The sequence below is a fragment of the Haliotis rufescens genome, unplaced genomic scaffold, assembly GCF_023055435.1.
Source record: "Haliotis rufescens isolate VD_foot unplaced genomic scaffold, xgHalRufe1.0.p SCAF_1, whole genome shotgun sequence".
Taxonomy (NCBI): domain Eukaryota; kingdom Metazoa; phylum Mollusca; class Gastropoda; order Lepetellida; family Haliotidae; genus Haliotis; species Haliotis rufescens.
The window spans coordinates 39,994,279-40,007,771 of NW_025963779.1; the positions used below are offsets into that span (position 1 = coordinate 39,994,279).

Consider the following 13,493-nt stretch of genomic DNA (forward strand, 5'->3'; position numbering starts at 1 on the left):
CAGATGGTTTATGACACATTTCAGCTAACGTACAAATGTCCATGAATATGTTTGTCTGTGCTTTGTGTGTCAGTGCCAATTCTAAGAAAAGCCAGTGTTTCTAAAGGCTTGTTACTTTGTAATAACTCCCATGGTTGTCGTGTCATCTTTACCTATCACAATGCCCATATACATATTAGGTTAGACTAAGGTACCATCAATCACTAGATTGTTTGGTCCAGAATCGAATGTTGACTGACCGCCGTCACATAGCTAAAATATTGCTCAATGCGACTTTAAGCAAGAAAGAAAACACACAAAAACAATAACAACAACAACAACAACAGATCTTAGCCCTCCGATGCTCTAATCATTAAATGGTTGTGTTTATGGTTATTCTAAGTCACTTCTTAAGATAGGATCCCATTGCATGGAGGTTGAATCTCACGGAGTGTGAGAATTGAAACTGACAACAAGTGTAGGCTATTTTGCATTTATTTGCATCTATGCAAGTGCCACATCACACCACAGCTGGCTTTTCCAGATCGGAAGAGTTTACATCACCGGGCACCGTTCATCTGAAACACGAGGTATGAGCTTGAGGTGGCAGGATAGGTCGATGTAGACATATGGGATCAGGTTTAACCACACAAAGGTACTATTTCACAAGTCATCGAGAAAACACATTATGACAAGAGAGCAAGTGTTCAATTTGACGGACTGTAGATTGCGTCACTCAACAGCAAGCCGAAGATTATGTGAGGAAAGTGTGTCGTGCACATGCCGTCAGGCTTGTGGTCACAAATCAATACGGTTGTATCAGGTGGACTTTTTTTTGACATGGGTTTCATAAGTTTCAATGTGCAATGCACTGTTGCTGACAATGTCACACTGTTTAGACGTCTCCGTTATGAAAGATCGAAGTGAAAGACGCGTTGCTATGTAAGCATCCTACCTGTTTCACAACAGACGCCGGTTACAAACCAGGGACAGGCACATGCATTATTAATGCACGTTCCGTTGTTGACACACTCAAGACACGTTCCACACAGGGGTGCTGTAACACAAGAGTAGGGGGAATTAGGGATATCAACCCAAAAGCGCCAAATATATGAAAAGTGTTACTGCCGTGCATTATGAATGTATTTGCAGGTGCACTATTACGTCTAAAATAATTACAGCTGCAACATTACGAATTTTACAGATGCACTTTCCATTCTGTATGTTATAGGTATATTATCGTAATGTTTATCACAGCTGCAACATAACGTATATGACAGATGCACTTTCCAATCTGTATGTTATAGGTTCGTTATCGTACTGTATATCACAGCTGCAACATAACGTATATGACAGATGCACTTCCCAATCTGTATATTATAGGTTCATTATTGTACTGTATATCACAGCTGCAACATTACGTATATGACAGATGCACTTCCCAATCTGTATATTATAGGTTCATTATTGTACTGTATATCACAGCTGAAACATAACGTATATGACAGATGCACTTTCCAATCTGTATGTTATAGGTTCGTTATCGTACTGTATATCACAGCTGCAACATTACGTATATGACAAATGCACTTTCCAATCTGTATGTTATAGGTTCGTTATCGTACTGTATATCACAGCTGCAACATTACGTATATATAATATGTTACATATGTACTTTCCAGTCTTGACTTTATGCTTAATTTGACACGAGTGGGTAGAACTCTTGACCCCAGCAGTGATAACTCACCGGTGCCTATTGTGTAATTCCTTTTCTTTGAATGACATTGTTATATACTTGTTACAGCTGCTGCTCAATAAACCGTGTTTGTGTATATATTCAAGTTGTTATTTCCCCATCCAGGGTAAGCAGTGAGGCCGTCTTATTGTTGCTATTTGTTTTGGAGACATAAATGCGAAGTTTCGTTAATGCGAAAAACGACTCGCATGTTTCGCATTTAATTCACGCTCGCGTTAAGTTCAAGATTTACAGTATAACAGATGTACTGTCCAGTCGTTAGGTTGTAGGTTCAATATCACACTGTATATCACTGTCACACAGAGCCCGAGCTCCGCACGTACGGTTTAATAGGGTATACCCTTGTGTTTGTAATGGCTGTATAGTACCACATACATATACGAGGGAGGATTTATAAGTTTGGAACATCACAAAGAAGGAATTGCATGATAGGGAATCTTTTATGTGGACAACACATGATGTCATAGACGTATATCCAAAACAAAATTGTATTAATTGAGAAAATGGTTTCTCTGCGACAAGTCAGTCACCTCTGGAAAGAGGACAAACTTCGTTCCTACTATGTGTGTCTCAGAACTTATCAATCAACTCTCGTACAGACATTTGTACATTTTCAACACCATCTATTGGTCTTCTTAAAGAGATACTGTTTTCCTTAAAACAAGTTTTATTCCATCTTTTACAGTGTTCGTGTTATTTTATGGCATATTATCAATATTTAAACATTTGGAATAGATCTTAGAGCTGGGGTATGAGATAATAGGATCGTCACTAGAAGTGAAATTTTACAGAAAGTTCCAAACGTGCGTATTAGCACATGCCACCCGTGGGGGCAAATTCTTTATCAAACTGGGTTGGTAGCCAGCTCCTCAAGTTTTAGTTGGTGTGGGTGTTGACCTGAAAATGTTGACACCTATTACTACTCAGTTGTGTTAAACTAGTGGCGCATTACCTATCTATATTCAGCATAATTTAAGGTGGTTCTCCTGCAGGGAATGAAAGTTAAGAACTTAGTCTTTTTTTAACACACTATAAGTAAAATTATAATTATTTATATACGGAAATAATAAACTAACCTTGTTAATATTGTCAATATCTTTCAGGTATGTTCTTGATCACTCCAAGTAAGATAGAACAGGTTTTGAAACCTTTTTCGAAATAAAGCCAAGGAGGGTTTCAATATGCGTTAGTGGCCCGGATGGTGAATGTATCGCAATACTTACTGTCACAGCAATCGCCACGAAAGCCATTCGCACACTGACACTCGCCAGCAACACACACCCCACCATTCTGGCACTCACTGCAGCTACCACAGCCAGTGGGACCTGCAACAGATAGAGCACAACCATCGGGTTACGAGAATATGTTTTGTGTTCACCCAACAACTACACACGACAACAAACAATAAAACATACAAACAAACCAAGAATATAAACAGAATAGCAATAACATGAAATTATTTTTTTTATCAAAGTGCAGCATATGTGAATCACTCAATGAAATCGTTGGAAGTAACCAAAACACACAGTGCTCGTGTTAGTCAAAAATCCATACTTACAAAGAAGTTCCTTGAATTGGGTGACGAACTGAAGGAAGGAGGCTGAAGGGTCGCAGAGCATATACTGGCTATCAGGGTCTGAGGCAATGTAGCGAAGTATTTGGTAGTTGGCTTTGGGGCCAAAGCACAGAACATATATTTCAGTCTCGCCGTTTCCCTTCAACGAGTCAACATCATTTATGATCAAACTACTTCTTGATCGCGTAAGTGCATTTGTGACAAATATAATTATATTCCGAGCATCAGGGCGGTCTCCGGATGAGGCTCGAAGCATGTTTCTGTTAACTTTTCTGATGGCCTTGTGGAGGTAGTCGGGCCCGAACTGTGGTCTGATCCATCGTATTGCATTGGACACACTCTGCCACGACGAATATCTATTGAGATGGAAGTTAACGCTGATTCGTCTGGCAAATGTCATTGCCCCAACCCGGACTTTGTCGTCTCCGATTTCGATGTTGTTCACAATTTGCATTGCCATTGCTTTCAATTCCTTGAATTCATTGCGATGAAAGCAGGATGTGTCAAAAACGAATAGCAGGTCGATTTTGCCACAATCTGTTGAAAATGTAAATGTGCATGTTAATATTAAGCCAACAGAGCTCCGTGTCTGTCACAAGAGAGGAATACGCTTTAACTTCGGGGGTCTGAAAGTGCGCTGGGTAGCTGGGGACGATCGACTCTCATTCGTCATCTACACAATAGTGTGCTATCGTACCCTGATTGTCAGGTTAAACAGCATTCTCTTGAATATTTCTAACACGCCTGTATACATTTCTTTTCTCAGTATAGACCTGAATTACCTGAATATATGGTGATTAACCTATATGATCTGTCCCAAACATAAGAATTACCAGTCTTGGTTATCTAGATTATTCCGTTTAGCGTAAAGGACAAAATATCTATGAAAATGAATGGACCACTGAAAATCAGTGATGACACCAGGTGTTCGCGAAAAGGGTCAAGCATGTCCTGCCCTATAACGGTAGCTTCAACATGCATCACGTTGGTGTATGGGAGCTGCACTACCTCATCTATAAGAATTTGCATCACGGTAATGTATGGGAACTACACTATCTGGTATATGCATTACGTTAGTGTATGGGAGCAGCACTTCCCGTTTTGTCTAAAATATGCATCACGTTGGTGTGTGGGGGCGGTCGGGTAGTGGTTAAAGCGTTCGCTCGTTACGGCGAAGACCCGGGTTCGATTCCCGACATGGGTACAATGTTTGAAGCCCATTTCTGGTGTCCCCCACCGTGATATTGCTTGAATATTACTAAAAGCGGCGTGAAACTCACTCACTCATTGGTGTGTGGACGCTACACAACCTGACGTATCCAAAACATGTATAACATTGGTGTATGGAAGCTGCACTGGCTGGTATATCAAATTCTAGCAAAAACCCATTCTATAATCATAAGAAATCTAATTCTAAACGTACATTGTACTGTATCACATAAAAGGTAGGCGTATCCTGTCCCGCCAGTAACGCCCCGAACCCACAACCCCGTCGCAAACACATACAAAACCATATATCAGATAATCCATGTACCTAAATCTTATCGTATAATTCTTTGCCAAATTCCCTTGTTTTGACTGCCAATCCGAGCAGAAATTCTGACTCATATGCATGATGATACAGATCAGCTACAATTGATGCTAATGGGGATCTCTACTTCTTGCCTAAATGTCTTGTACCCAATTTTCACATAGATATTTTCTTATCATATGCTTTATTGACCCTAATTTTTTATAAATATTTGAGAAAAATATCAAACGTAATTCTGCTAAACATATTTAGTCGATTTGCTGTTTTCTATTATTGAAAATGGTTCACAGCGTTGCCATTGTCACATGTTCCTGCTGTTGTTTGAAATTTTGTGTGTGTTGTGTTGTGTGTGTTGTGTGTGTGTGTATTGTGTGTGTGTGTGTGTGTGTTTTGTGTGTGTGTGTGTGCAATATTCCAGCGATATGACAGTTGTTTGTAAATATTAGAGTCTGGACCAGACATTCCAGTGATTTACATCGTGCGCATCGATCTACGCAATTGGGATAAGATGACACGCATAAAATAAATCAGCCAGCCTTGCCTGTTATGGCAAGCATGGGTTGCTGAAGACCTATTCTAACCTGGATCTTCACGGGTTTGTTTGCAATTGATGTGATAATGTTTGCAGGTGATGGTTTATTAATAGGAGTAGTATAGAGGAAGTATGTTTTCTTCTGGTACTATCTTTTCGCTGGCTTGTAAACCATCAGTCTTTAACAGGATTAACAGGATTTATGTTAAAATTCAAAGATATACGACCATAAACGGCCATTGCCTCTATTTGACAGCAATATATAGCCCATCTTACCTTATAGTGCATATTTATGGGGTCACATCAAAAAAACATATTTTGCAATTTTTTTCTTGGAGTTTGATAAAGAAGGCCAAAGAGAATAGTTGTAGCAGAATGAGGTTGACAGCATATATATCGACTGCTACATTGGAGTATTGGGTGAGTGAGTGAGTATGGTTTTACGCCGCTTTTAGCAGCATTCCAGCAATATCACGGCGGGGGACACCAGAAATGGGCTTCACACATTGTGGAGTATTAAGATACTGGATATTCTTAAAATATGTATTATAGTAGATAGACAAGTTATATTATAATGCTAAAGCAATATGGCACACTGTATTATACAAATAGGTAATCCCGTGTTAGAATGTTGTATTTTGTGTAAGTGTATTTTTTGTTTGTTGCACTCGGCAATATACCAGCTGTGTGACGGCAGTAAATAATCGAGTCTGGACCAGACAATCCATGACACTGACATCATGAGCATCGATCCATGCAATTGGGATAAGATGACATGCTTCAACCAAGTCAGCGAGCCCGATCCCGATCGACAAGCATGTTGTTACGAAAGGCATGGGTTGCTGAAGACCCATTATAACCCGGATCTTTCACGGGGCCGTCCGATGGTAGATGGCACATATATGTACATACACCAGAAACACCCATGTCAAAACGTGCGGTGCCATCCTTGGCAAGTGACTTAGTTCAAATGTGCCTCAGTAGTATAGGTAATAGGGGTTCTGCCGCAACTCCACTGGAGCCAGATTTATATACCTATACCACCACTACAGAGGGAATTTTTTATGTAAAAATGATGATGTGATTCAACGATAGTCATGATTCGTATTAAAAAAACCATCAATATTAATTAATAATGAATAAAATTTCCTATAGCCCACGAGGATATTGGAAAGGTGTAGGAGCAATAAAAAAATTAGCCACCGCGGCTAAGGTATCTAAAGATGTGGCCAAGGATTGGTTAAAGAAACAAGCGATGGGGCAAATATATTTACCCGCACCGCGTTATATACCGAGGAAGAAGTTTGATATTTTTAAAACGAATGAAGTTCATCAGGCTGACCTCTTGTTTCTTCCCCACGATAAGGTAAGACGCAAAACGTATAAATACGCTTTAACCGTAGTGGATGTGGCTAGTCGATACAAAGAGGGTGAGCCATTAACCTCGAAAGATTCGACAGAAGTAGCTGAGATTTAACAGGACATTAGCAGAACGTTTGTTTGGCTATCAGTATGGGATCGAAATGAAATCCGAGAGATTGAGATCAACCGAATGGGTGACACGATTATCAGCTGTTGTATCAGCGCTGAATAATGAAGTAACGAGATTAATTGGGAAGAAACCATCCGATGCTATTCAAATGAAATCCGTGACTTCCGAGTCTTCAGCACCGAGGAGAGGCAAAGAACAAAAACTTCCGGATAGAGTAAGCGTAAGATATTTATACCAGCCCGGTGAACTCGAAGGAGGCCTACGTCACGCAACCGATCCGATTTGGTCTCTTAAGACATATAACATTAGTCGATTGGTTATGAAAGAAGGAGAGCCTATTCTTTATTATCTTAAAGATGGACCAGGCAGGGCATTTGTACGAGAAGAGTTGCTCATAGTTCCCAACGATACAGTATTACCGCCCTAAATAACCATAAGCATAGGTAGTTACACCATTATTATCAATCCAATTCTTTGTATCTAAGGGGGATAATGATGTCTTGTTCATTCTTAATCCATATATCCTATGATTGTAACTTCTTAAAGAGTTCATCTCGTGTTTGAACGTTCTACCGTTGAATAATGCTTCTTTATACTGTTCGTGTTTGATATGCTTTTTTACCACATACTTCTTAACACCCTTAGCTTTTCTTATCTCTCCATTATCGGACTTCTTTATAGAATACATCTTAGGTCTTAATCCTACATACTCCGCTATAGGGGTCCCAGCACATTCATCCTTCATCCTACCTATCTTACCCAACACCTTTTTATTTACTACGCTGTGCAGTGGATTATCTTTTGGGTAATCGCTCGTGTCGTACATATCTATTTTGTCTGCCATATCTTTATATACATCCTCGGTTTGTATTTCAATCAACAAAGAATCTGTGTCGGTATATAACACCTCACATCTATCGCCGTATTGCTTTTTAAGTTCGTTGTAATAAAAGTCATACATTAAGTGTTTTGACAAGTCCAGAATACTCATACCAACTTACACCGGTCTGTTGAATTTTATATAACTCTTCTGCATATGCAGCGCGGCTAAGTCGTTATCGAATATCTTGCTTCTGTTAAAAGCCGGACTGGCTATAAGTTTCCTGAGTCTTTCTTCATCATTAGATCTGACTAATTTAACATCAACACGCTTCCTTAGATTCTCTATAGTTTTACCAAATACTGAGTTATTCATGAGTTTATATAGATTCTTTTCAAAATTGCTGGTGGCTATCTTTCTTAAATCTGTGTTCAGCCTTATATAGGGCTCCATCCAAAGGCTTTGATCAAACTTTAGAACTCTGTGTATTTTCTTTAGTTTCATACCTAACGATAGATATAACTGGAGATTTCTGTAGTGAACTATATATTTTATCTTATCCATCAAATTTGGTACGAGTTTTTCTACGTTAGCTAACGTAGTATTACCCATCAAGGAGTGTTGATATTCCGACATCCAATCTTTATTAACCATTAACCTTTCGGGAGCAAGCGGATAACTGTTATGATCTTTATGTAACGAATTTTGATATTCCAAGTCAACTTCTAGTATGTACCCTTTATCGGAATCTGAGGGGATATCATCCACTTTGATATCATCGACCCACTCAAAACCACCCGTGGGTAAAGGTTGACTGATAGCCCATCCGTACAAATTGTTGGCGTCGAGATATCATATATGCGTGTCGGGTTTACTCGGATAGTACCATGCCGGGTCCAAGCCGTATTGTTTTAAACATGTCTTTCTAAATATCTCGAATATATCGGCAAGTAACAGTACATCGGTTTTTGAGTACAGATCGTGATAATCGCCTAAATTCTTACAACCTAATTTATCCCACACTGTCAGAGCGTGTTCATAATCGGCATCTGTTATTTTAGATTCTGTTAAGTTACTATAATATGATTCAAGGGGTGGTAATTTAGTTTCGTCGAATCTAGACCAATCATCCATATATTCGTAAGGATATACACCTTTTCTCAGCAACAAATGAGAAGTTAACCTATCGGTATATTGATTTGTTATCGCAAAGTCATCGGGATTGTTCGCATTAGCTAAATTGTCCAGGGAAGATAACAGAAACTGTACAGAGTCTATGAATCTAAGCCCATTACTTTGCTTTATTCTGGCTTTCCCATCCCTGTCCGTATAATGTATAGTTTTAGTCAACGAGAATGATATGTATTTTTCCATATTATTAGGAATGCACGTTAAGCCACCGTCGGTCTTTGAGATAGCTTGCATGATGAGATGTGAATCGTATCCCCTAAGGTTTTGAAACACTACGGGGATGGGTATTGTTTGAGAATTCATTTTTAGTTTCAAGTTACACTCGTTATGCGCGGCTACCCGATAATTACCCGTGACGTGGCAATGATCTCTTACGGAATCCCCATTCAGGGGTTTGTTACAAACATGACAACTCGTTGACCTCTTATAGGCCCTCCAATTATCCCTCGTCATACACATGAGTCTCTTCATTTTGTAGATATTCTAGGAATTTTCCCGCTGCATCGGGACCACTGTAAATTACGGGCGGGTTTGTTTTCCCATCATACCTTACAACTATATATCCAAACCCACAAGGAATATGTTCTTGAGTTTTGTACGTAAAACTACTATCTTGATTATTTTCTATAGGTTTTATAAGCGCTTCGAAGTCAGCGTAAATTACGTATGGTACTGGCATTTGATTACAATAATGTCCAACACCTCTGCAGTCTTCTTTATGCGCTTCCAATAGATCTTGTCTGCTGTACCCATGCAGGCATCTTTCGCAGAAATATTTCTTTCCCTTATATTTAGTTTGATTGTATAATAGCCTGTTTAAACTCTTTATCCATGTATAATGATATTTTCCATCTTTTTCGATTAGAAATTAATTGATTCTGGGAATATGTTCTGGAGCGGAGCTTATCCTGTGTACTACAATTCCTTTAGAATGTCCGAAAACATTTATAGCTAAATTATTTTGCTTTTCCACCTTATCAATTTGTGATATTGGTGTAGGTTCGTCTATACCATCAAAGTTGAGTCCATCGTTTTGGGGATAGTTAGAAGGTCTATTTGCAATTTTAGAATCTACGGGGAACAATGCAGATCTTATTATCATTCTTAAACAGTCATCGGATTTAGTTTTTACATTAATTATGGCTTTTTTCTTCTTATAATACGGGGGTAAATCTATATAAGATCCACCTTTGAAGGGCGTATAATTTGCTATATCTAAATACAAACTATCGATTTTATCCACACCCCAACCCGAACCTCTATTAGTCCAGCGTTCTAAAGTTTCCTGTATCCTCTGAATTGATGTGTCTAATGATGCGTTTATAGTATCGGATTCGGTTATAACTTCTTTGTTATTGCTACGGAAATATGGTTCGGTATATTCATTATTGTCTATGCTACTTTTACTCAATGACATTTTAATCGTCAGCTGGTATTTTATACTATGTAAATCATCTAACTTCTTGTTAATTTTGCTCGATATGATGGGCTTTACATCATTAACATCCATGTTGGAATAAATATCCATCTTCCAACCTCGTAGATATTTACCAACTCCGGCGGATGTGGGTACAAATTTTAATTCTTGTTGTTTTTTCTCAACATCGTCAACTGATTTGTTATCAACATCATCAACATCATTATTATCTACTAAAGCGATCAATTCAGCTTTTCTCATTCGTAAATAACCTCTCAGCCCACTGTTTTTTGCTTGAGCTTTGACTTCTCTAACACTCTGGGGTTTGTTGTATTCCAAACCGAGTAAATCGATCAATTCAGCTTTTCTCATTCGAGAATATCCATGTAGACCACGTAGTTTTGCTAAAGCCTTCAACTCTCTCACAAAAACCATTGTGGTTTAATGGTATATACAAAATGATTCATTTGTCTAAATGGTTATTTTTCATATATAAATACGTATTCTCCCCAACCTATTCCTCTCATTGATGTAATCTCTCTTCCTAGCATAAATAATCTGCTTCCTGACCTTATCAGCACCGTGACTCTTACATAAACTGTAACTACATTTGACTCCAATCCCACAAACAGAACAAACGTAATTTTTAAAAACGTTTCTGATGTTATAAACGTGGGTACCACAGTAAATACCAACGGATGGCTTCTAAAATTGAATCGATTTCCCCATGAGTGTATATTTGCACAGATTCATGGTTATACACATATCGTATCATTTGTCTAAAAGGTAAATCACATCTCCACTGGTGAGACATGGCTATTTATTGATTAGCAGTCAGAGTGACTCGCTCGCCCGCCTTAACTAGGTCATGGTTTATGCATAGCTATTGTGTAACCTAAAATCATCACACCAGTCAACCCAAATATTATGAATACGACCTCGCAGTTTTTCTGAGCCTCTGACGGTGTATAAAACTGACTTATTGTTGGTTTTGGCATAGGGTCAAGTTTCTTTCCATAAACGAGGAAGTATTCCTGCATGGCAGATTCGACATCCTTAAACGTTTGAATTGAATGTCCCTGTCTACGCAGTTCTTCATGAATAAAATCTAATCTCTCTATTCTCCGTCTGGTCCGTTTTCTCTTCTCCGGTCTTATAAAACAACCATACAGACGCTATAGCAACAACTCCTACTAATGCCCAGTTTTTAATCGGATCAATATATGAATTATGCATAAGTTTCGCTTTCCGCGCCAGCTCGCCCTTTCTTTCAGCCGCGATTTTTTTGGGTTCTTCATCGTCACTCTGGCTTCCTCATTCACACGTTGTGCAATCGGGGTTATTATTTCCTCGTTCACAATCTGTTGTGATTGTGTTTCCGCAATCTGTTGTGGTGTCACTTGAGTCTCCATTATTATTAAGTGGGCACGTATGTTTAAATTGACAATACCTAGCCGTTATTAAAGCTGTGGTGAGTGGAGCTAAGAACATTCCGTATCTATGATAAAACTCACAGCTCCCTGAGCTTTTAGTGTGTTCGATGAATGGGTCTTTCTCGAGAGATTCGCATAAATACATGCGATGTTCTGCCGGGATAGGAAGAAACGTACTAGCTACGACTGTGTATAGTTGTAATATAGCCGACCCTATCGTTTTAGTCATGGTAGCTCCCAGTCTAGACTCGTAACGCGTGTACAGTTTTTTAATTTCTTCGTCAGTCATGTTATCAATTTTTTCGATGGTATAATTTTTTACCCAAAATATTTGGAACATTTTCCACCAGCTGCCAAAGCGGTGAGTCTTTCTCTATGTTTATCTAAAGATTTATCCGTCATAGGTTCTGGCTCATCTTTAAGCATTTGTTTGATGAGTTCGTCACGTTCCATAATGTAATACCTAAGGAGATATTTAAGTCTTACATAATATGATATGGCATATCCAATACAGCCTATAATAATAAACTGCGAAAGAATGATGATTTCAAGCCACATTATTTCATAATTACCGCTAATTTCAATTTATCGTATTTTTGCTATAATTTTGCCATATTTGCTATAATTTTGCTATATTTGCTATAACTTTGCTATATTTGCTATGATTTTGCCATATTTTTGCTATAATTTTGCTATAACTTTCTAAGCAATTGCATAAGCAGCTGGTTGATCGGTTTTTAATACAAGTTTACAAAGCTTCGTTGAAGCTAACAGTTTTCTGACTTTATCTCGTTCGGGCTTGGTATAAAAAACATCATTTTCGCGTGTACATTCCTCGAATGAATCTCGGTCTTTGCAATGAAACAGGGCTACCCATTTGGTCTGCTCTCTAAGATCTTTCAGGACAGAGTTCTATTTTGGAGTAAGTATCCAAAACGCTATGCTGAGTATGCCGTCCGGAGAATGCTAAATATGAAAGCATATCTTTCTTTTTGGTGAGTTCTTTAATCGCGCTACAATGGTCTATTACGAAAAGGGTTTATTCTCCTTTGTATTTTTCGTGACATACTCGTAAACAGTCTTGTAAACGATCGCCCAGATCGACTCTATGTACCCCATCGTCATTCATTACCCAATCTCTCGATAGGTATGTTTTATAAATGCTTATAGTCTGGCACAGAATAATAATATGATCGAAAACGTCCCAATAATGACTTTCTAAAATATCTAGAATAAAAGCTGTTTTTCCACAACCTGTTTGCCCGCAGATGATAGCGCAGTGTGGTTCTTTAGGTAAAAGATTATTAATAGATTGCTTGCACAAATCGTCCATTCTGTATATTAAGTTGCGCATCCATAATCAAATATATGTTTAATGTACCAGCTGATTCCTGGAGCTTCGTTATCTGTATAGTGACACCCTCGCTGGCATTTTCTATTCTCCTCCCACTGCCGTGTAGTTGGTCATCGTCCGTTGTTTGCATGTCGAGCCATAGCGCGTACTTCGTGGTGAGGTATTCACCCATCGATACATCCCTGAGAGACAGATCTTTCACGACCGCGTTAACCTCTGGGCTTCGTTTTATAGAAGTGAGTTTTTTAATCTCATCCCATTGTTGATACGCTAGCATTCCTTGACTATATAGTTGATTAGGAACGCCCTTGATAGTCAATTCTACTTTTGTAATTTTGGGATTGTAGAATTTCTTGGTATTTCTTTTAAATGCATCGGAGGGGTCCTCGAACAACATTAAAATACCCTTCAA

At 38.6% G+C, this 13,493-nt stretch overlaps 1 protein-coding gene across 1 annotated transcript in view; it reads right to left on the minus strand.

Moving 5' to 3' along the window:
* Positions 1-460: 460 nt before the first annotated feature.
* The window catches only part of LOC124135772 (collagen alpha-6(VI) chain-like), a 29,327-nt gene continuing 16,294 nt past the window's right edge, over positions 461-13,493 (minus strand). Inside the window, exons 2-5 of the mRNA XM_046501321.2 lie at positions 3,294-3,848; positions 2,959-3,060; positions 935-1,036; positions 461-557 (exon numbers count right to left, since the gene is read on the minus strand). Coding sequence (XP_046357277.1) covers positions 535-557; positions 935-1,036; positions 2,959-3,060; positions 3,294-3,848 — 782 coding nt within the window. The 3' untranslated portion in view covers positions 461-534. The remainder of the gene's footprint in view (positions 558-934; positions 1,037-2,958; positions 3,061-3,293; positions 3,849-13,493) is intronic.